The following is a 26,720-nucleotide window of genomic DNA, read 5'->3' as shown; positions in this document are numbered from 1 at the left end:
AAAAACAATTAAATTCTTAAATATTTGACATTGCAGCTAAGAATCCATAGCACAATTGACATAGCAAAACCGATCGCCAAGACGTTTTAATTATCGTTCATTTTTTGCATAGTCTGGTGCAGGGTTGTTGAATTTTTTAACGCTATACAAGATGTGGATAAGGTTAACAAAAGAAGAAGAACAGAAAAACGTTTGCTTTCTTTAGTTTTAGTCAGTAACATTAACTGTTTTAATATAAGGTTTCAGAAAATTTTTAAACTGTTTCTTTTTCCAATCTCTCGTTTTTTCTGTATTTTTAAAAAAATATTTAATAAGATTTCTGTGTTTCTCTGTTTTATTTAATACCAAATTCGAAAAAATAAATATACCAGAGAGCTAAGATGCGGATGGGTAAGAGTTTTCAACTAGGCTTTGAAATTCTCATTTAGAAATGTGGGTGTCTTTTACGAGATTACTGATCATTAATTTTTTTTTCAATTCAGACATTATATTTCGCGAATATAACCAAAGTTCAAAAATCACATGTTAAACCATATAATTCAAATCACTTATTATTTTTTTAAAAAATCAAAGGAGAATTTTGTGTCAAGGTGTTTGTTCTTAAACGTAGAAGTAATACATTAAAGGTCCGAAATTTCATTTAGGCCTTCTCTGATTTCGTTTTAATTCCCAGGTTGTTTTTAGATAAATGAAATTAGGTATCAGCAATGTCGAAAAAGCTATGTTACCACTAATCTAACTAATTGTGACCTTAAATAGTGACATTAGATTAAGAAAAAAGGACAATAGAGGTACTAAGCTCGAAGACAGTAATGTGTATATGGTGGCCTCCGGGCCCCCGAGCCATGGAGACATATACACATATTACTCAAATTTTCCATTTTTTCATATTTACCTTATTTTGACTGATATTTACACAAAAATTTTTTTTCTTGTAATTTTTTATTTGATTTAGAAAAAATAATATAAAAAATAATTTAATATATGTTGTCATACAAATATTATAAAAATATAATAATTTTTTATTTGTTCTCATACCAATATTATAATTCAACGAAGTTCTTTTGCAAATTCACTGATAGAACCTAAACTCACCATTACTATCTTTAATACCTTTATCATCAAATGGATCTATAGCTATTTTATATTGTTCTTTTGTTTCTAAATTATGCCTTTTGCTATCAATAGTATAATTAGTTACATATTTACTTTTACCTTCATATATAGCATTAGTATAATCTTCTAAATTAATTTGGTTTCTAATAGTAGCCTTAGTTATTCCTTTTAACTTTTTCTCTTCTTCTCGTTTGACAGTATTCTAACAATATGCTTTAGCTTTAAGGAAACAAGCTTCCATAATAGTATCATTAGGTATTTCATCTTTCATCTTACCCAATTCATTATTATGCAATATACCTTTTATCTTATTCATTTCTTTTTCTGTAGTACTATCCAATGGAACATTTATGTTTATAAATATACTATCAGTATCTGTGTAATGATAACTACAATCTAACTCTTGCTCAAAGTAATCATATATGGCTTTATACATGAATAGTTTAGCTTTTTCTAATATAACAAATCCAATATAATTAAACTTATCTAATTTAACATTACCTCTTGTTTTATGTACAGCTACTAGATCATCATCAAACTCTACAGCTTATTTAAAACTAATATTTTCTACTAATTTAATATATCTATCTACATCATTAACTAACTCTACATCTTGTCTATTATATACATTTTCTATTGTTTTTCCATAAAAGGCATTATTCATTAGTTAAAAGAATACATCTCCAAATTTATCACCCTTAGCTTTAGCTTCTTTTCTTTTCTGAATATTGAACTCTATATAAGGTTTTAACCATTCACTCTTATTATATTCTAATTTTTGTTTAATTGTAATATCTTCCAATTTTAAACCATGATCTAAATACCAATCTAACATCTCTCCATCTATTACATAGTTTTCTTTATCTGTTAACTTTAGCATTAACTTCTCATTAGGTTTATATCCTTTCTTTTTATTTTCATTTTGATAATCTGTACACTGATCAATGTTTGCTTTTGTCTTTTCAGGAAAGAATGGATATTTCTTTGTTTTCTGTCTCAACTCATCATTATACTTTATATCAATTGTATAGATGTATCCAGTATTAGAGCTAGATTTAGTGTATGCCAGATCTTCACATACTCTGATCTCACCAGTAGGTAAAGGTTGTACCATAGCAGAAGCATACAATGAGTTGAAGTCTAAATACTTTAAATAATTCTCTGTCCCTGTATACTCAGGACCTATTTCTTTATTTTTACATTTTACATGACAATTACCTAATACTGAAGCTAACCCACCTCTTATACCGTGTTGTATTGTATCATAAACATTAACTGTATTTTCTTTATAATACTTAAGCCAAGCAATAGTATATTTCAACCCACACAACCAGGTTAACCCAGGAGTAGAATAATTGTAACATGGATCTATTTCATAATATTCTAAACACATTGCTCTAAATTTCTCAAATACATCAACTGATAACAATACATCTGTTTTAAGATATAACATCATATAATCCTTTATTGTCTCACATTTAGTATCTTTCCAACAATCAATTGCTTGCTTATATTCTTTATCTGTAATATCACTTTGTTTCAACTTAGAATAGAATGCTTCCTTTGGTGGTAGTGCTGTTTCATGTAGTTTATCTATACTATCAAACCATTCATATGGGAATATACCTTTACGTCTTTCTAAGCCACATTTATTTAATGTTATACATTCTTCATTACTCAATGTCTTACTTATGGCATCTAAGCTAAGTGGATGGAAGAACCTAAACATATCTAATGCTTTAACATAACCCATATCAATACTAATATAATTCTCATCAGTTTTAGTTAATACTTTAACTGTGGTCTTCTTTGCTAGTTTAGTTATAAATAGGTGATTATCATAATTAGAAGAATTAAATGCATACATTGGTACAATATTATTCTTAGCTTGGAGGTTACATTTATTGTGAGCATATCCTCTAAATTCACCATTTAGATGATCATGATCTCTAACAACGTCTTCACCCATTTCCTCATTACAATAATAACATATACGATATAACGGAGTAATAGTCTCTTCTTTCATTGGAATATTTATACTAAATATATCTTTAAATAATTTATTGTAATAATCTACTCTGTCTACAAACCATTCAACTACTTTTTCTCCACAATAACATTCATACTTATCTTCTAATATATCAGGATAGTCACTTCTTAAATATAATCCACAAGCAATAGGTAAGTGTTTCCCATTTTTTATTATACATTCAAAATCATAATACATAGCAAATGGTACTCTATTCTTATAATGGAACTTATCAAACTTCAGATATTCATCTTTATGGAATGTTCTTCTTCCATTATTATTACACATCTCTAAATGTTTATTTAATGCATCTTCTGTTCTAAATGATACACAACACTTCAGACATGGATAACATTTATGTTTAGTTGATTTTCTTAATAGGAATGATACATCTTTACATAGGAAGTAATGATTATCCCAAAATAATATATTACATCCTTTAGAATCATTATGATTGATTAATACAGGATTAATAGTTTTATTTTTAATTAGATTAAATACATTAAATAATACTTTATCTTTATTTAATTCTTGTATTTTCTTTAAATGATAATAATCATATGGAGGTGTAACCCCATTTGGTAATTTTATCTCATCAATATATTCTGTTTTATTATAATTACTAACTCTATAGGAATGATCTTTAGCAGGATGTAGATAAGCAGTTAAACACCACAATAGACATTTGTTATCAGTATTCTTTATATCAAGTATATATCTAGATGTGAATGGTAACTCAGTAGTACATCCACCAGTAGGATAAAACCTGTGTATATACATAGTTCTTTTGATAAATCTTTGCATACTCCATCCAGATTGATTCATCTCTTGTTCTTGCATTCTAGTCTCTAGTTCACTATTCAACATATCCAAATCATTAGGACCATTATATTGTCTAGTCATTAGTCTAAATGTGAATTCGTTTTCTTCTATTTGATCATCTGTAGGTTTTGTATTCTTAACTACATCAAAGGTGTTAAACTTAATATATGGATGTATATTATGCAATGACTCTAGTATGTTCAAGAATTTAGGATCTTCATGATCACTACTCGTTATTATTATTTGATTATGCTTCATGTTATGATCTAATCCTAATTCATTTACTTTCTCTCTCCACTTTCTATCAGTAAGCTTTTTCTGTTTAATCTTTTCTTTATGATGATCTGATTCATTGTGTTCATTTTTATTACCATATCTAGTATTACATATACCACAATAACCTGAACTGTCTCTATCATTATCATTATCTTTAGTTATTCCTACAACATTATCTAGATGCATCTTTGTTTTAAAATGTTGTTCCACACTATATTGACTTAGACTAGTCTTGCATGTTATACAATCAAACTTATCTCCATTTTTTATTATCTCTCCATCATTTAGTCTTACATTATTCTTATGTTTTAATGTTGTCACATGTTTATTATAAGCAGTATTGTTATCAAGATACATATCACAACTATCACAATACTTTATTCCCTCTAGTTCAGAATTGGTGTAACCACTTCGTGTATACTGTTCATTTATCTTTTGCTCTATATCTTCATTAGTAAATTTTATTCCATCCTCATTAGCACTCTCAATAATTTTATTTCTATTGTATAATCGTACATTGTTTTTATGTTTAAGTGATTGAGTGTGTCTATGAGAATTCTTTTGAGTTAACTCTTCATTACATTCTTCACATCGGTGAAACCGCTTCGCGGATTTAAACTTATTTGTTTTGGGCTTTTGGACATAGACAAAATCATCAGATGAATCTCTATCTGAATCTCTATCTGAATCTTTAGATTGTTCAATGAACGAGCTTTGCTCGTGGTTTACCAAACTGCTTCGCAGATCTAAATCTGGATGATATTTAGCCTCAGCCTCAAGCATTAGATTTTTCATATCCTCACTCCTTTGTTTTGTTTTAGCAACCTGTTTATCATGCAACTCTTTTACTTCTTCATTTACCTGATTAAACCTTCTGATTGCTTCTAAACCTTTTTCTGCTTCCCTCTTTTGTTCTTCTTTATCTTCAGGTTTGATTTCTTCCCTTGGTTTGTTTTTGTTTTTTAGCATTTGGATAGCTGTACTACTATCACTAGATTGAATTTGTCCACCCCCAAATTGGACTTGTCCATGAGATTGAGCTTGCTCACTTTGAGATTGGACTTGACCTCTTCCAGTTAGAATGTTCCCGTTGTTTTCCTGCACATTCATTTTTATATGCCAAATTTTGAAATAATATTATTTATATACCTTTTCAATACTATAAAAATGATTAGTACCAAATGCGATAAATGTAAAAATAAAGCTTGGTGTTGGAGTTGTGATGAATGCCAAAGTAAACCTTTATCATGTTTTGTATGTGATGAAATTATAACATATGGAGAAAGACATAATCATATGAGTAAGCATTATAATGATCCAGATCAATATCTAACATGTCTTAAGTGTAAAGTAAATAAACATATCTCTCACTATAGATTCAAACATTACACTTGTAGGATATGCTTATATCTCAATAGATATAGATTTGGTCACACAAAAGAAAGATTTAAAGAACATGCAAAGAAATATAATATCCATGAAGCTGGTTCCCAGATTGAAGTAAAGCTATAACTAATTATAATAAGTTTATTAAAGAATTAACAATTAATGATGATAGAAAGTTCATTGAAGCCGCTATTAGATTATATAATGCATTGTGATAATTATTTTTATAAAAATGACTAAACTAGAAACACTTATAGAATTAAATTATTTAGAAAAACAAAACAGAAAGAATAGATTAGAAGATAAATTAAAACAACAAGAATTTTATGGTGAAATAGAAGAGTTACTTGATCCTTTAACTAAAACACTAAATGCAAACAATGAAACATGGCTAGCTCATAATGAACAAAGATTAAGAGCAATAGATTGGCAAAATCAAGAGTTGGATAAACAAACTAAGATGATCGAACAAGCTGGTTTTCAGATAGGAGACGCCGCTTCTCAGATGGGTGAAACCGCTTCACGGATCCAGGAAGCTGGTTCCCAGATCAGTGAAAACACTTCTAAGATGGGTGAAACTGCTTCGCAGATTAATGAAACGTTAAAGGGGACCATAGAGGAAACTCAAGAAATAGCACCAGTTTTTGTTGATACAAAGATAGCCAAGAATCTTCATAAAATGGGTACTCAAACTAATCCTCAATTAAAATTAAATCTTGTAGGTTTGCCTACTAGAAGATACAAAATGAATGGTGTTGATATAACCCTAGAGCAGGGTGCATTTTTAGTTAGGGATAATATATACGAATTCTCAGAAGGATTTATTGAATTTCTCACTAACCCAAATGTAACATATAACGATGATATCGAAGAAGATGAAAACAAAATTAAAAGGTTTTTAAAGGATATTAGATATGATTTAGGAAAAGGGGATAAGAAAAGCGCTAGATATAGAACAATAAAACGTATAATGGAAGTAAGAGATGATATATTTGGCAGAGGGTTAAACACCAACCAACAAAGTTGCCACCACTACGTGGATCAGGGAACGGACTCCGTCCGTGGCATGCCAACCTGCTTTGCAGACCCAAATAATTTAGTAGAAAGATTAGAATTATTAATACTAGAAACAAAAGCTGGTCATGACGGATTATATGATGAAATGCTAGATATATCTAAGCAACTATTATCTATGAATATTATTAATCAAGAACAACTAGATAATTTTGTTTTTAATTATGGTAAATAAAGGGTAAACGTGGCTAACGCGCATAATGATGGATAAACAACAACAACAACTCCTAGCGAAAGAAGTATTTAGTCCTCAAATAACAAAGTTTAGAAGAGAAAGAATAATACCATTATATAAAGATGAAACATGGTCAGCTGATTTAATTGATAAGTCATCTTTAAGTAAATACAATAATAATTATAAGTTTATATTAACAGTTATAGATATATTCACAAAATATGCATGGGCTATTCCATTAAAGAATAAATCTGGTTTATCTATAACTAATGGCTTTAAATTAGTATTAGGCGAAAATCCACAAGGTGGCTCTGAAAGTAGAAAACCAGAAAAGTTATGGGTAGATAGAGGTAGTGAGTTTTACAATAAAACATTCAAATCTTTACTTAAGGAATATGAAACAGAACTATATTCTACTTATAGTGATTTAAAAGCTGTGTTTATAGAGAGATTCAATAGAACATTATTACACATAATAAATAAACCTATGTTCATCAATGGTGATGGTAATTGGGTAAATATATTAAATGATGCAGTCTTAACATATAACAATAACATTCATTCAACAATTAATATGACACCAGTTGATGCTTCTAATAATCCTGATAAGGTTAAATACACTTTTAATTTTAAGAATATTAAGCCAAAATTTAAAGTTGGTGATTATGTTAGAAACGCAGATAAACGTAATATCTTCTCTAAAGGTTACAATTCTAATTGGAATAGAGAACTGTTTAAAGTTAATGAAGTTCTAAAAACACAACCACCAACATATAAGATAGAAGATATTAATGGAGAGATAATAGAAGGTAAATATTATGAACAGGAACTATTGAAATCTGAGTTTGATTTTGAATCTAATAATAAAGTTTTGGAATCATTAAATATATTTCTTAATATAAATAATGACAAGAAATAGATTTAACCAGGCTAAAAATCAATCAGGGAACTCACTTCTCGGATTAACATCAACAAACAACCTAACACTAAGTAAGGCTCGTGGGTTATTCCTAGAAGATAATGATAATATTGACATGAAGGATACCTATAAAATTACAAATGTACATCCTCCGTTAGATGAAAAGGATGTGGTTAATAAAGAGTATTGTGACAATAACTTATTATCCTCTTCTAATAAAATAGAAATTTTAAGTAGAAACATAACTGAACTAAGAAAAGGTGATTTTGATAAAGTTACAACTAAAACATTACAACTAAATGAAACACAAGTTAATGAAAATCTAATTAAAGAATTCATTAAATCAGCAAATGAAGTCACAAATGTTGTTAACTTTTGTAATAAAGTTGCTGCTGATACTATCTCTAAATATAATCAATTAAAACAAGAGATTGATAATAATAAGTTTAATCAGAATGTTACCAACATACATTTAGATGATATGTTTACTAATGGTCTAAGGGAAATGAAAGAAAACAGTAAATCTCTTAGAGGTGTTATAGTAATATATATAATTTCTATACTTTTACGAAGTAAGTTACTTGATAATAAAGAGAAAGACAGACTTGAGATGCATTATGGATTTAAACAAGAAGATATAACGAAAGAAATAGAAAGTTTTTTCACTAATGAAAATGACCAATCTACGAAGTAGTTTCACTGATCCAACAGCACCGAGTGAGAGCTTACTGTATCCAGATTTATCATCAGTATCAGAACGGTTGATGCGCGAAGCTGCTGCTGTCAATGAACAGCAGATAAATGAAAAGATTCAAGCTAATAATAAATTTAACAATAATATTAACATTATAAAAGATATTAGAAATTATTATGAAACTGAAACTAATAATTATAATAAGAAGTTAAGTAGATATAAAAGTTATATTAACGTAGCTGAGATAACAGAAATACTATTATCATCAATTGCAACAACAGCAACGACATCAGTTGCATTAACAGGTATAGGATTACCTTATTCTATACCCACAGCTTTTGCTACAGCAACTGTTTGTGGTTCATTATCAAAAACAATTAATACTAAAATAAGAAATAAAATTATAAAGTATTCACAAATGTATATTCTAGCTAAACAGTTTAGTGATAAATTTAATAAACTATATACTAAATCAATGAATGATAATAAAATAGATAATGATGAATATAATGAATTAGTCAAGGTATATGAGGATTATAAGAAGAACAAGAAAAATAAATTAAGTGTTTTTTTAAACTAAAGTTATTAGTTTTTAGTAATAACAATGTCTTTAGTAATAATAATATTAGTATAAATATATACCGATAATCATAATCATAAACATAAACTTAAATATAATCATAATCAAATAATTATCTTTTCTTTGTACCTAAGTATAAACCTCTTCCTGTTTGTACTACCTTTATACCTTCACCAGTAGTTGCAAATTTAATTAAATCAGGTGTGGCTGATAAAGCAGCTCTAGGGTTTCTAGATGCCGCTGCAGTTCCTATTTTACTTGCAATCTCTAATGCTCTTATTGGATTATTAGCAACTTTCTTTCCAAAGTTAACTGTAGCTCTACCAACACTTTTAAAGAAATCTTTCAATCCCTCTGCTTCTATTGTTGCATCAGATACTGTCATTGATTTATTTCTATTACACTTAACACAATTACCTTTTAACATCTTAGTTCCTTTGGCTGAGATAACTCCTCTTATGTTATTAGTGTCACTATAATGTCTGCCACCAACACAATATGAATTGGTTTTGAACTTATTTAAAAGACTCATTTCTATATATAAAAAATAATGGAAGTTAAAAAGTATAATCCTTTTGTTGTTATGAATAAGCCTACGGGTTTCACCCGCGAGCGAAGCTCGAAGACTAAGCCTAAGACAAAGCCTAAGACTGAGTCTAAGCCTACGGGCTCTGCCCGCGAGCGAAGCTCGAAGACTAAACTTGAAGCTAGAGGTTTGTCTCTAGAGAATAAAAAGAAACTAGATACTATTTATGCTAAAGGTTTTGTTAAGACTAGTAGGAAATAATGATAAGGACTTTAATTATAATTATATCTATGATATGATAAGCCTCTGGCTATTAGTCTCTACGAGACTATATCAACCATCTTATTACCATCACTACTAACACTAATAACCTTTCTAGTTAATACTAATGCATGACATATAACATCGGCAACTGCAGCACTAAATTTAAAATTAAGTTGTATTGGTTGTGGACCTATATGATCACTTTGATATCTAGTATCAAAGACATATATTCTATAACTACTTTTGAATGTTCTATGATTTATATACGGTTTTATATTATATGGTAGCCCATTATAATCTTTATTAAAGCTAACAATCTCTTTAAAAGCCTCATTATAATTATTGGTACCATAATTAATATTCATTCTATCTTCAGGATAAAACTCACTACCAATCTTACAATAACATTCAGTAACATACATTATATGAAATGTACTTGCATCATGAGTTTGTTCATTAACATTATTATTTTCAAAACCAACTATTATATATTGTGGTCTTTCCATACCACTTTCCATACCTAAATCAAACAAGAAGTTGGTAGCATTAGGTACGTTCTTATAAAATGTCTTTCTTTCATAATAACGGAAGTCTATATTATTCTTTTTATTTAATCCTTTCTGTACAATAATTCTATTATCATTACTAGGATCAATACTAGGCACACACCATGATACATCTCTAATTTCTATATTACCATCATTAGCTACTGCATCAGCACCAGCATTAGTTCTATATAGAGCTCTATCATTATTATTTTTTTTTAATAAATATTAGTTTAAATCCTAAACCATATATAATCTTTTTTAAATCATTCACAAAACCAAATAGATCACTCATCTTAACCATCATATACATATGACCTCGTTCGGCAGCAGCATGATCACCTTTCAGTTGACTATCTCTATTACCTTGATTTCTAACAAAACCACTCTCATATTCATCATCAGTACTAGTTAATAACTTATACATCAATAGATTAGGATGACAATGATCTATATATTCAATGGTCCTACCACCACTAGTTTCAAGTTTAACTGAACTAAACAATGCCATCATACCATAATTAACTAATCTAATATTAGCATTATTACCAAATACACCCCCAGCATCATCTGATACAACAAACTCTATCTCTAGATATGAATCGTGTATATTTAAATGATTCTCTTCTCTATTGAGTATAATATTAATGTTAGTATTGATTGTATTCATTGTTGCCAGATTATTTGGTTTATACTTTATAATCTTACTTTTGTGTATATCATTATTATAACCATAAGTTGCATCCAAATTAAAATCCATTTTTATTAGATAAAAAATGACTGATAACTTAATCACCGGAGGTGCAACTTCGTTGATCTTATGGGAACTACAAAAGATACATGATGCTTTAACTAAAACTAAAGAAGAACACAAACTTAACTTTAGAATGATAAAGCCAACAGAAAAGTTTAATTTTAGTGAACCTATACTTAATAAAACAAAATTAGGTTTAATTATATTATCAGTTTATAACTCAGTGTTTAATGTGAATAGAATGAACAATCAACTCTTATATGATACCCAAGGTTAAACATGGTCAAATACCCGTCTTTTAGGTATTACACCAGGTGCATATGAATTATATGAAATAGCAGAATTAATAAAAGAAGAAACTAATGGTAATGTTATAATAGAAATTGATAAGAATACAATGAAAAGTTTAATGGAAGTAAAACAAGGTGCAATTAACTTTGACATAGAAAATTCAATAGCCCCATTATTAGGATTTAGAAAAATAGTTTATAATAAAGGTAAATATAAATCTCAGAAAATTGTTGATATTATGGGTTTTAGTAATATTAACATTCATTGTAATGTGATATCTGGTGTTAAAGATAATGGTAAGGATACAGACATATTATATACTTTTAATCTAACTGAACCACTAGGTTACTTGATAAATATTATACCAACTAATATCTTATATCAAAATGTAACTAAAGATAGAATAGAATATATAGAGTTTCATATTAAAGATGAGCATGGAAGACCTATAGACTTTAATGGTGATGTATTAAGTTTTACTTTACATCTAGTGTAAATAGTTGGGCGAAGCCCCATCAGTGAAGCTGCTTCGCAGATCTGGGGTAACCAGCAACAACTTCGTTGATCTAATATAGTTAGCAGACGAAGGTCTGTTTGATTTAGTTACAGACTTAGACTTAGACTTTACCTAAACTTAGGCTCAGACATAGTCATCTGCGAAGCAGTTCCTGATAGATTTAGACTTAGACTTAGACTTATCTGCGAACGAGCTCTGCTCGTGGTAAGCCAAGCAGGTTCCCTGATTGGTGTAACCACTTCGTGGATACTTAAACTAAACATCAAAACTCTCCGATCCCAATTAATTCTTAGTTTACCATTAATATTTTTATTTTTAGTTATATCAATGACAATGTAATTATAAGGCTCTTTCCATACCTTATTACATATATTAGCAAAATCATTATAACTAAGTTCCACATTATTTAAGAAATCTTGATATATAGATATGAGGGCTTTACCTCTCTGTTCAAATAAAATAAATAGATTACAGTTCTCTCTAACACTCTGCCTATCCAGAGAGAACAGGTTTTGATTAAGATATATCATATTACAATTATTATGTCTACCCCTACAAAAGTATTCATTAATAACTGGTTCTTTGGCTCTAACATCATCGAATATCATTAGTTTCCTTAAGTCTTTGGGTAGTTTATCAGGAGATGGTAAATCTTTTATATCTTTAATAAATTCAACATCTACTTTTGGGTTTATTCTTTCTATACCATGGTACTGATCACCAGTAGGTCCAATGATATATAGCTTATCAAAGTATATACTAGCTAGAATTAGTTTTTTCAATAAGAATGTCTTACCACATTCACTAGGACCAGATATTATACATCTAAAGTTATCTGGGAATGCGGCTTCAGTAATTATATCATCATCATTTAACCATGAATATAGATCATCATTTATATTAATGGCAATAGGACTTGTTTGGATTATATTACTTCTTGGTGGTGATATATCCACCTTATCAGGGAACCTGCTTTGCAGATTAGGACTACTTCGCGGATTATAACTACCCCCTTGATTATAACTACTTCTCTGATAGATAGTCTCATCATTATCATTATCATAGTCATTGACATTATCATTATCATTAGCATTAGCATTAACATTATTAGCAAAGCTACTTCGTAGATCATTATCATTATCATTATCATTAAACTTAACATTATCATTACCATTAACTTTATCGTTATCATTAATTTTATCGTTATCATTAACTTTATCATCTGTGAAGCAGGTTCCCTGATTATCATTAACTTTATCATTATTAGCAAAGCTACTTCGTAGATCATTAACTTTATCATTACAACCCAAACAAAAACACTCATTATACATTCCTGGATATTTACATTGATTAACTAGAATATTCACAGCATTGTTAATTCTAAATCCTCTGTCAATAAGATAGATCATGTATAAACAATAAGCCCCACAATAAGATTCATCATATTGTTGTATTCTTTCATTAGAGCCTAGATTGACATACTCTTCTAAGAATAATGGAGGAGTTTCTATACCAAAACTATCAAAGTAATACACTGGACCACCTTCTCTTCTTATAACTAAAACCCAATGTGTACCTTCAGTTGGATGTAAATTTACAATAATGTTGGAGTTGGGTTCACTTACGTTATTTGGAGTCTGATCTCTCATTACAATTTCAATTGGTGTTAGACTTATATCTTTACCTATATCTTTTATTCTGATATCACTCATAGCACTATTATCAATATTAAATTTATTATTGAATTCCTCAAAAGTTAGGATAAGCATTTTCTTATAAATATTATTAATGTTTAATTATAACTCTAATTATAAGTCTAAATATAACTCCAATTATAGTCTAATTATAAGTCTAATTATAAGTCTAATTATGTCTATATTTATCTATGTTTTCATTTATAAAAATGGAGACAGGTAGCGTGGTTATAATTTTTATTTTCTTAATTATATTTTGTTTTATAGTATATGATTCAATACCGAGTAAATATGCAAAACTAGAAGAAAGCTTTGGTGGATTTATGAATAGGAGTCTAGTTAGATTTGAATATGAAAAGTCACCATTACACACTATTGTCTATGGTGGAACTGGTACGGGTAAAACATATTTTGTTAGACAATACTTAAAATTATACTCAGTCCAAAATCAAGATCCACGAAGTGGTTACACCGATCAGGATCAAAATCAACATCAAGATCAAAATCAAGATCAAGACCAAAATCAAAATCAAGATCAAAATCGAGATCAAAAACAAAATCAAAATCAAGATCAAAATATAGTTATAGTGTGTAAAGATGACAGAGACTGGATAAATCCCGAGACTAATAAGTTTTATACTGGATTTAATAAATGTGATATGAATATGATCACAAAAAACAATATGCAAAAATTTCGAAATTGTGTAATAGTACTTGATGATATGGGTGATAAGTTAAATAAGGATATAGACTATTATTTTACTGAAGGTAGACATTATAATATTCAAATGATTGTAATGTGTCATAAACCAGCTCAAATAAATAATACGGCAAGAATGAGTTGTGATACTATTTATTTAACAACTTATAATGGAACTGATCTATTTAAAAACTTTAATGAGATATATAAATGTGAACATGACTTTAGTAAAATAATTAATGAGTTAAATAGTAACCATTATAATCGTACAGACGGAATGTCAGATGAACTTCGTTATGGTATAATTAAATATAATAAGAAAGAAAATACTTTTATTATTATTAATAGTAATAGAACAATGATATATGATTCAAGAGTTGGTTTCCTTGATTTAAAAGCTCTCAGTTTAAAAGATGAGTTAGGAAGAGAAGATATAAATAAACTTATAGCATATATAAAACCACTCATGATAAATGCAACAGATAGAAATACTATTAGTCATGATAATTATCAGTTTTATTTTAATAAACTTCTTACATTAAAAAGTATTAAAATACAGAATGATGTTTTAACTCAGGAAATGGTTAAAGCAAATGGTCTTAGATTATTTTCAACTATTTTAGGTATTATAAGTTCAGGTTTAATGATATATAATTTTATGAGTCCTGATATATCAGTAAGAAATGCCGGACATGTGGCAACTGCAGCGAGTACTATGTTGAATAGAACAAGTACATTATTGAACTATGGATTTGGCAGAAATCAAGATCAAGATCAAGATCAAGATCTGGAACATGAAAGGGAATATACAGATGGAGAAACATGGTCGAAGACCCATCAGCGAAGCTGTTACACTCATAAATATACTGGGATTTTAAATAAAGAGGGACGAGAGAATTTAAACAGTCCTTATGTAAATAATGAAGAATTTAGAAATGAAATTATAAATTATGTTAAAAATAAAATGCAATTAAACTTTGAAGCAATTTTAGATAAGAGATGTAAAACTAATATACTCAATACGTTAGGAAAAAAAATATTTAGCAGAGTGTATCAAATCTAAAGATAATACTAAAGATGTAATTGAGATATTGGCTAAATATATATGTTGAGTATAATTGAAATCAGTGAACGAACTTTGTTCGTGGTTTACCAAACTGTTCAACGGAATTGTTCAACTAAGTTGTTTTGCAAATTGGTTAACCACGAGTGAAACTCGTTTGCAAATTCGCAGATTGGACCAATTATAAATGGTTATAAAATGTTTAGAGTGTAACTATAAATGTGGAAACATTGCTTGTTTAAAATATCATTACGAATCATGTCATAAAGATAAAATTGATAAATGTATATGTGGTAATATAACATTAAGTGCTATTTGTGCTAATGATTTTTCTCCATGGGGTTGTTCTTTAAAAAATGAATCCAGCTCTAGTTCTGGTTCTGGTTCTAGCTCAAGTTCTAGCTCTAGCTCTAACTCTAGTTCTGATTCTGGTTCTAGCTCTAGTTCTAGCTCTAGTTCTGGTTCTGGTTCTGATTCTAGTTATAACACCAGTTCTAACTCAGACCCTAACCCTAACTATAACTCAGTCCCTAACCTTAACCCTAACCCTAATCCAAACCCTAACCCTAATCCTAACCCTAACTATAACTCAGAAGTATTAATCAGTGAAAGGGACGAAGTCCTTGGTACCCCAACTGCCCCGCAGATCCACGAAGTGGTTACACCAATCAGAAATTGTAATAAATGTAATTATATAAAACCACTAACTGATTTTGATGAGAATAAGTATACATGTAGAAGTTGTACTTCAGCTAAAGTTAATTGTCCATATTGTGCTTCTATTGTGAGATATGATGGGATACGAGCCCATGTAAAGAAACAGCATCCAGGTGTAGAATTAACTAAAGGATTTAGTAGAAATCTAACTGAAAAACAAAGTTCTAGAACTGAAAGTACTTTAGCCATTAGACAAAATGAAGAAGATTGCTCATGTAAATATTATAATTTTGTATCATTTCTTATTAATAATGGAATAAATATAGAAAAAGTAAAAGAAAATATAAATTTATTAAAAAGTATAGATAATTTGAAATAAAAGTATAAAAAATATAAAAATTTATAAAAATTTATAAAAAGAGGGAATCACTCCTTAAGAGTGAAAAAGAGCGATATTTTCTACTGGGGGATCACTCCGAATAAGAGTGAATCGCTCTTAAAGAGTGAAATGTAAATTTTGCTTTGATATTTTTGTTTTTTTTTTTTTGGACGATTATACTAATGCTATATATGAAGGTAAAACTAAATATGTAACTAATTATACTATTGATAGTAATAAACATCATTTAGAAACTAAAGAACAATATAAAATAGCTATAGATCCATTTGATGATAAAGGTATTAAAGATAGTAATGGTGAGTTTAGGTTCTATCAGTAAATTTGCAAAAGAACTTCGTTGAATTATAATATTGGTATGAGAACAAATAAAAAATTATTATATTATTATAATATTTGTATGACAACATATATTAAATTATTTTTTATATTATTTTTTCTAAATCAAATAAAAAATTACAAGAAAAAAAATTTTTGTGTAAATATCAGTCAAAATAAGGTAAATATGAAAAAATGGAAAATTTGAGTAATATGTGTATATGTCTCCATGGCTCGGGGGCCCGGAGGCCACCATATACACATTACTGAAGACCAGTGACGAAATTTTGTCGCTAATTCTCACGTTTATTCAAAAATAAATTTTGTAGTCAATATTAAATAATTTTCCTTACTGCCACTGTTGTCCACATACACACGCATGCAGCTTTTAACATCAATCGGGTCGTGAAAGGTGAAGAAATTTCGACTAGCTCGAACAATGTGTACGTATTGCGGTGAACCACCAAAAAGGACAAAAACCGTCAAAAACAAACTGCATAATTTATTTACTCTTTTTTTTTTTACAAAATTAAACATTTTTTTAATCAGGTAAAAGGAAACATCTCCCTGCCTATGATACAGTTTGGCGATATCTTCACTCGCTTCTTCGGTGCATCCAATTTGAACCCCGTGTGATTTTGTTCCTTGTCGTCTTTTCTCAAATGAACTTCAGTCAAGGCTTTATTCCCATTTCTGGAGAACGTGGATATTGCTTTTTGAGAAAATATTAAGCAACCAGAGTTGTCATTAAGCCGGCAGCTAACCCAGGTTGAGATCTGGGCTTGGGCTCAGTTATGACCAGACCTTTTAAAATGAAGAGCACGCTTTTTTAAATGGTGCCTTCAAACTTTCATTTTAAACATTTGAATCTTTTCCATTTGTGCCCCCCCCAGCTTAGTGGGCGCATAATATTTGCACCCCCAAATGCACGTGCCATATTTTTACATAATGATTTACTATGTAATGGCACGTGCTCTGTAACTGGGGGGTGAATAACGTACTGGGGGGTGGGGAGCACAAACGGAAAAGATCCCATAATTTTAACAAAACATAAACATACCGAGTAATTATGGTTGAGTGAGGTAAAGTCTATCTCATTTACGAGCCAAACTCTGCCCCAACTCTGCAACATAGACGAACCAAATTCTGTCAGATATAGGAGTCAGCTTCGGGCGCAACAGAGAAGCAAAAAAAAAAAAACGTTTCAACGAGCGAGCTGAAGTCAGCGCCATTTACATTTCTCGTAAAAGTCGTAAAATGAAATATTATTCTAAAGATCCAATAAACAAAAAGTTGCAATTGGCTAGATAATACTATTAAATGAACCTAAAATAACGGGTCTTTCCTATTATAGCCCCCCAGCCTAGTGGTCAGCTAACCTATAGCCCCCCAATCATGGTAGATATACCATAATTGGTGGCTATTATTTCACGGGGGGGGGGGGGGGGCTATAATGAGGAAGATCCAAAATAACACCCAACTCTCTGAGCCCCTTCTTTATTGTTCAAAACATTTTTCCATCAAGAAATTTTGCTATCAAAACATTTTTCCATTCAAAACATTTTTCCAACCATCCATCCATTATTTTGCAACAATTCGAGAGACATTGCTCCATTGCGAGTGTTTTGGTTAATCTAAATCTTGCTGTCACAGTCCAGGCAGATAGCCATAATTTTTATCACGAGATCAAAATTGTAACGAATACAGCGTGCTGCGTTTACAATTTTTTTTTCACATTGGTTCACATTTGATGCAATAAAAACGAATATTTTGGGTCTTTTGAATAATTTGGTTAAAACGAGTGTTTTGGTTATAATGGGAAAGATCCAAAAATTATGAAAAAAAAATCACAGTTGTGAACTCGAATGGTTTAATACTAATTGTAAAGAGCAGGACAAAAAACACACCGCATTGGTAGCCTAATCATTACTGAGAAAAGTTTAAAATCCTCATTATGATTTTTTTTAAAAAAAAAACTCGCATTTATCATATAAACGAAGTTTGAATCTTGTGGCTGCGCTTTTTCTGGGTGCCTGAGTTTTTTCATAACTTGAGTGAGGTAAATTTCTGGATCATATCCAATTTGGGCCTGGATGCGTCTTTTGAAAAGGACTTTTGATAGAGCTCATGAACGTTCCGAATCATTCAACGTCCGCCTGGGTATTCCTATCAACAAAAATAGGATTTATTCTGTTTTGCCCCCCCCCCCGCCTCAGCTTGGTGGGTTCAAATTTTTTACGCACCCCAGGCGCACGTGCTGTTTTTTTGCGTAGTAACGTGCTATATAACAACATATAATTTGTGACTGGGGGCGTAAAAATACTGGGGAGGCCGAAACAGAATGGATCCCAAAAATGTTCTGGGTGGGTATTTTCAGTAGACATTTTGGATCATTTCCGTTTATGCCCCCAGTAAGTTATGCAACCTCCAGTTACAGAGCATATGCAATTCTACAGTAAATCACTATTTAAAAATATAGCACATGCGTCTGGGGGGTGCAAGTAATATGCATCCACTAAGCTGGGGGGGGGGGCACAAATTGAAAAGTTTGGACGGATTCATTCTGTTTCGGCTCGCCCGGCTTATTGAGCATAATTTTTCTGACTCCCAGGCGGACGTGCTATTTTCTTACATAGTAACGTGCTTAATAACAACATACAATTTTTAACTGGGGGTCATAAAAACACTGGGGGGGGGCAGAATAGGTCCGATCGGACATCTTAATCGATGGCCTCAACCTGAAAAGCCCTGCAACTTATGAGGATTGAAAGTTTTCCTTATCAATTTTAGGCCCATTCTCCTGAGAATATAAAACAAAATTAAATTTTTCTGGATCTTAGTTGGTACATATTATTTTAAACCTCTCATTGAGTATAAATTAATTACACTAGATTTCTAATAGGTTGCTTAACTTCACAAAATTGTGGAAAATATGGCGCTAGTGGAAACGGCAGACGTACCAAAATATAGAAATTTTATTACTGGCCAATCACAATTTAGATAATGGGAATATTGTTTTCTGATTTGCTGATTGCTCAACAAATTCTCTATGTTTTAAAATAGGATATGAACACTACCGTAAAATTACACAGAAATCACGATAAGCTGAAAGAGAAAAATTGGGGGGGGGATACTGGTCTCACGTTCAGTTGCGATAGATTCACAACAAGTCCTACGGGCCGCTGAGGCATGGCCATATGCGGTAAACAATTTAATCTAGCATTAGGCTACATCCAATTTAGGCTAATTGAACGCATAAAGGTACAATGTTTCAAATTTCTCAACCAATCAGTTTCGTTGAAAATTCTACATTTTGGTACGTCTATTTATTAAGACGTCACCGGACAGTATAACGGTTCAATGGCAAACATTTCATTGGCAAAATCCAACCGTTCTAGATCAGTGGTGGCTTTTACGTTGATAGTCTTGACAAGGTCAACCGTGTTCAAATCAACCAAAAAGTCAACCCAAAATCCTCGCCTTAAAATCATGAATGGCTCGTCAAACATGTCAGTGTGGTGATTAGTCTTCACCTTCCCTAGATCCACTATATTCTGATCAGCACGTAACGCACTGTCGCCTGCAAATCAGGAACTGCTACATTAACATCCTATATTTTTAAAACATTTTCTGGGTCTTTTCCTTCATTGGGCTCATGGGCCTCTCCCATTATAGCCCCCCCCCCCCCCCCGCATAAAATTATAGCCACTCATTATGATATAATTACCGGGGGGTATAGGTTATCTAACAACTGACCTGGGGGGGGGGGGCTATAATGGGAAAGAGCCCCCTCAAAAAATGCCACGAAGTTCAGCCCCGCTTATGGCATATTCACGGTAATGGGGGGATACACTTTATATGACTAATATACCCCATTTTTAATAGGACAATTCGGATATATTCTGTTTGCCCCCCCCCCCCCCCCAGCTTATTGTAGTAAGGTGCTATATAACTTAATGCTTAGTGCTTTATAACATAATTTGTAACTGGGGCGGGGTGGGTCCTAAAAAAACACTGGGAGGTCAAAACAGAATAGATCCGATAATTCTATAGCTCATTCGACTTTCCATATAGAATCTGTATTTACCACCCCCCCCCCCCCCCCCACCGTCATAGAGTACGTGCCCCCACGAATTTATAACCCACCACCATGGTAAGGTTACCGTTATGTGGGCTATAAATTATATGACCACCATGCTGGGGTGGGAGTGCTTGGGAGGGGGGTAGGGGGCAATAATTTCTTGAGGGAGGGGAGTTAATTTTTTCAAATTTTGCTCAGAAAAATTGAAATGCAACAGTTCCATGGCCCATTGTGAAATATTTTGTTTTTTGTTTATACTTTTTTCTTTTTGGTGTGTGGTTGATTTTCGTTTTTCTTTGTAATTTGCTTTGTTACTGGGACGAAAAATTGCGGGAAACTGAACGGAAGTTTCTTTGCTTGCCGGCTGTTCAAATCAGGGATAACTTTTAAAACAACCCGTACGTAACGCCAAGTCGATATCAGCACTGGGAAATTCTAATGCCATGTCTAGGTATCAGTACTGATTCAGAGCTATGATCATAACACATTTTAGACTTGTCAGTATTGTGCAAGTGTTTGACAAGTCTAAAGCCATGCTTGAAAGTCAAAAACTCCAAAAGAGACGGGAAAATTTCAAAAAAAACGTTAAAAAAGCCAGGAAAACGTCAAAAATGTCACAAAAATGTCAAAAATAACCATTTAGTATGGGCACTCAAATAGTGTTATCGCGTTTAACGATTTTGACTCGTGTAGTTACTGACGTTTGAACAATCTGAAAATTGAGAAAATTTGATAAAAGAGAGCACCAAGTGTCCAAAGCGTCTGAAATCGGCGCAGAAACGCCCGAAATGCCCTCAAATTGGCTCAATCTGATTAAATAGACACCCCAGGGTGCTAGCTAACTGTTTGGTATGCACCCGGAATTATTTTACAGCACCCCAGGAAAGCGGCCGATGTTTAATGCAAAAATGGTCACGAAAATTTCTATAATTCCAAATTTTAAGAAAAAGTTTTTATTTGGGAATGAATTAGTAGTGGATAAAACAAGGATTCCAACCACCAGTAAAATTTGTCCCTTTCTCCTAACGCTAATCGTGCATGTCGAATCAGGCCAAATTTTACTGTTTGTTGGAATCCTTGTTTTATCCACTACTATATATTAGCTCTAAATTCACTTCTTTTGTATTTTAAATCTATCATTTCTTGTCTCATTTAGTGCAAACCACTAGTACAGAGTTAAGCTGGTAATTAACCATTATCAGACGGATAGTTTGGGTTCTATCCCCACCGACTCCGGTGGACGTCCCCAGATGCTAGTATAAAACTAGTGAGACCGTGTAACAAGCACGTAAACAAACTTGCGAAAAAACTTGAACAAAAAAGAAAACTTGAACAAAAATTGAAAGAAATATTAAAATAATAAAATTTTCATATATTCCCCTAATCAATATTTAATCAATTTAAAACTAAAACCTTCTGTCTCACTTGGCGTAGTGGTTAAATCATCGAGTCTAGTTAAGTTGCTTTAGCAAACGGAAGGTTTGGGGTTCCTTCCTCACTAACTCCAGTGAACGTCCCCCGATCGGCGATGCCGCCTTTCAAGATCTGATGAAATACTATGAAACTAAGTGAGATAGAAAAACAAATTCACAGTAAGGTTGATCAGTGAATTTGCAAAACAACTTCGTTGAACTGCTTCGCAGATCCCTACAGTGAGACTGTATGGACACACTGTGATGGGTATACAGTCAAAAAACACTGAGATCGGTGGAAACACAGTGATTAGTGTTTTTCAGTATAACTAGTGAGATCGTGTAACAAGCACGTAAAACCAAACTTGCGAAAATTGTTGTAACAACTTCGTGGATCTGAAGCAACTTCGTGGATAAGTTGAACAAAAAGAGCACAGTCAAAAACACTGAGATCGGTGGAAACACAGTGATTAGTGTTTTTCTATGTCTTCTTGAATATTATACTTATAAACATGCTCTCTGAATTGATTTCTAGAATGACCGTATCTATATCTATGAAGATAATTACATAGTCTACATTTCCTATTTCTAAATCCATTTAATGATATATGTTTATAAACATTACACATACTACATGTTAGATATTGATCAGGATCAGAATAATGATATTCCAAATGTTCTATATAATCTTTCACTTTAACCATATTTTTACATACATAACAAGAATATTCTAATTCTTTACAATTATTACAACATTCTTTTCAAGGTTTATATATACACTTTTTGCATTTGATTTTCATTTTTCGAAATATTATTTTTTGATTATTACCCTAAATAAATACATTATGTTCCAATCTACTAAAACTAATGTCATAAACTTCTGCGATGTCTGTAATCTAACCTTTGAATCAAGGAAGGGTTTATACAGGCATCAATCATACGATCTCAAACATAAGGAACTATTGGAGAAAATGTTTGAGTCTGAAGAAGAAGTAATCTCTGAGAGGGTGTATAATTTGGTTTAGGATGATTATATTATTAAAACTAAACCAGTCACCAAACCTAAAACTAAAACTGAAGAGGATAGCTCCACCAGACTTAAGTATGAATGTAAAGAACGTCATGAAGAATTTAGGAATAAAATAGCTCTAACTACTCACTCATATAGTCATAATCGTAAGTATCTAGAAAACACAGAAAACTTCGATATAAACTCCAGTCAGAACATGAGACAGTTTTATATTACAGATAACGGTGGGAATTACATTGAAGATATAGATGAAGCAACTAATTACTGTTTAGAAGAAATTAAAAACTGTTACCAGTTTCGTAAAGTTAAGAGTTTTAAATATAAGATCACGGCTGAATGTGATTATAAGAAGAGAACCAAAGAAGAAGTTAAAACTACTAAAATATTCTTCAATACTGATTATATTAATAATAATGCAATATATGAATATGGTGACTTCAATCGGCGGCTACATTTCGAAGAGGAAATATATGAAGGTTATGGTTATGATTTTGAGATTCTTGGAATAAGAAGTATTCAGTTAAACATTGAACCAACAAAAACATCTATTGGTAGTTATATAGATTTACGTCCTGATCTCAAAAACTCTAAATCGATATTAAATATGCGTAGTTATAAATACAATTGCTTACAACTAACTATAACTGCTTGGCTACATCCCGCCCCACGCCATGCAACTCAAGAAAGTGAATATAAAGATAAACTAATTGAACCAAGACAACAACATGAAGATGATTTTGCTTATATAATATGAATACGGAAATTGTATAATATTAATATTTGGCTATACACACCTTGTGGTGAGGGCAAAATAAAATTGTTTAAACAAGTGGATGATTTTAAAAAAGATAGAAAAGATATAAGAATACTAGTTAGGAGTAATGGTCAAATAGAACACTGTGCCCTAATATAAAATGTAGAAACCCTGTTAGAACGAACAAATAAAAACAACATTAAAAACTATTTTTGTGATAGGTGTACCAATTGGTTTAACTCACAAATTAAATATGATAAACGCGAATGCAACAACTCATTCAAACCAGAGATTGTTTGTCCCAAGAAAAAACATATTACTTTTATAAATGAACACAAACGCCAGAATATAAAAAATATTATAACTGCTGATATAGAATGTTGCATTGTTGATCCGCGAAGCGGTTTCACCGATGTCTCAACTAATGATTGTAAATATGTAATAGCTGAACATATTCCAATCGCTGTGGGTTACACCTGGCAAGGTAACTTCAAGCACTACTTCGGTCTAGGCTGCATCAAAAGTTTTGCTAGAGATCTATTAGAAATGGAAACTGAGAATAACTTCAAGCGCAACAAACAAATGATATTTACAGAAGAAGATAAATTATATCATGAAACCAATAACACCTGTCATATCTGCAGCAAAACATGTATTAATAAAGTAAGAGATCATTGTCATGAAACTGTTAAATGTAGAGGACCTGCATGTAAAATATGTAATCTAAGATACAAACAACAAAATTTCATTCCAGTAATATTCCATAATGGCCCTGGCTATGACTTCAACCTACTATACAGTGAACTCTTCAAACAAAATAATGATAAAAAGAAAAGTAGATAACCTACCACTAGCTGCTGGTAAGTCTAAGATGTTTAGCATTGGTTGTCTTAAATTCTGAGATAGTTATAACTTCCTAGCTATGCCTCTAGATCAAATGGCAAAGATATACGGGTGTAAAACTAAAACATTATATCCATAAGAATACTTTGGTTTAGAGTCGTATAGTAGCAAAGCTACCTGGGGAACCACCACAAAGTCGTATGATGAAGTTATAGGTAATCTAAAAATAGAGGACTTCAAATCCTCTCTACAAAATAAATTACCAACACAAGAACAGGTCGATATCTTTTATAAAGACAACAGTCATTAAACTGGTAAAAATCTAACTATAGAGTATTTACAAAATGATGTGGAAATATTAGACTACTGCATGAATGAATATGTTAAACTAAGTATGAAAGAATTCAAGCTCAACCTACTACATTATGTAAGTCTCCCAGTTTATAGTTTTGATTGTTGGTTAATGTGAAGTGGTGTTACATTAGATACATTGCAAGATAAAAAAAATGCAAGATCATTTTGTTGGTGCAAAGAGAGGTGGTATATGTGGAATAATGGGTGATAGATATATAGATAACAGTGATGGTAAGACCATATGGTACATGAAGCAAACAACCTATATGGTTATGTAATGATGCAAAAGCTACCTTATAAGGACTTCCAGTTTACTACTACTACTACTCTTGATACTATATTAAATACTCCAGATGATAGTGATCATGGTTACTATATAGTTTGTGATATTGATTATACTAATGACTGAAAAGAGAGAACAGAACAGTTAGCACTAATGCCCAATAAGAGAAAGATAAATGATAATGAATTAGGTTACAGAGAAAGAGATGAAGGCAAGGCAAGATCAGAGAAATTAATCTTAGACCAAAACAACAAAACAGAATATATGGTTCATTATAGGATGTTAAAGTTCTATGCTATGATGGGAGTAAAAGTAACGAAAATACATAGAGTAATTAAATTGAAACAAGATCATATATGTAGAGATTATATACAAAACAATACTAACAAAAGAGCAACAGCCAAAACTGAAGCAGAAAAGGACGTAAGGAAATCAATGAATAACTCATTATATGGAAGAATGTGCATGAATCCTCTACACTTCTTTCAAAGTAAGTTCCTGCATGATGAAGAAAAGATAATGAAAAGTGTAAGTAAACCAACTTTTAAGAATATAACTAGATATATAGATTATAGCCAAACAGAATATATAAAGAAAAAAATAGAATATAGCTCACCCGTATATGTAGGAGTAACAATACTCGAACTTAGCAAATTACATATGTTTGATGTATTCTATAATATTCTACAACCATCCCTCAAAGATCTAACACTTCACTATATGGATACAATTTATAGCGTTGTCCCCCAAAACATATAGCTTCAAAAATTATCCTAAAAACACTAAAGAAAAAGGAATAAAGAAGCATAATAAAGCTAGGCACATAGATTATTATGATGCATTAATGAATAATACACAGAGAACTATAGATGAATGCGGAAAACAAAAAGTTGGCGATAACATGACAACAACAAAAACAAGTAAGATTAGTTTAATTATATTTGATGATAAAAAGTTTTTTGTAAACAATATAAAAAGTTATCCTCATGATGATAATCTATATCTATTCAAAAGAGATTTAGTAAATAAAATCTGTGAACGGACTTCATCCATGGCAAGCCAAGCATCATTAAATTTAAACAAAGAACAACTGGTTAATAATATTCTAGAACTAACCATTAATGATAATAGAAAGTTAATTGAAGCCGCTATTAGATTATATAATG

The 26,720-nt window shown here is 31.1% G+C and overlaps 1 protein-coding gene across 1 annotated transcript in view; it reads right to left on the bottom strand.

Moving 5' to 3' along the window:
• The window catches only part of LOC142341406 (protein-glutamine gamma-glutamyltransferase K-like), an 80,556-nt gene extending 59,348 nt beyond the window's left edge, over window positions 1–21,208 (bottom strand). The window contains exons 1-3 of the mRNA XM_075392334.1: window positions 21,100–21,208; window positions 20,188–20,378; window positions 17,369–17,490 (exon numbers count right to left, since the gene is read on the bottom strand). Of these exons, the coding sequence (XP_075248449.1) occupies window positions 17,369–17,490; window positions 20,188–20,378; window positions 21,100–21,108 (322 nt within the window). The 5' untranslated portion in view covers window positions 21,109–21,208. The remainder of the gene's footprint in view (window positions 1–17,368; window positions 17,491–20,187; window positions 20,379–21,099) is intronic.
• Window positions 21,209–26,720: the final 5,512 nt, after the last annotated feature.

The sequence above is a fragment of the Convolutriloba macropyga genome, chromosome 6 (genome assembly GCF_964194025.1).
Source record: "Convolutriloba macropyga chromosome 6, txConMacr16.3, whole genome shotgun sequence".
Lineage (NCBI taxonomy): Eukaryota > Metazoa > Xenacoelomorpha > Acoela > Convolutidae > Convolutriloba > Convolutriloba macropyga.
Note: the sequence above shows the minus strand (reverse complement) of the source record. Positions and strands in the feature narration are given on the sequence as shown.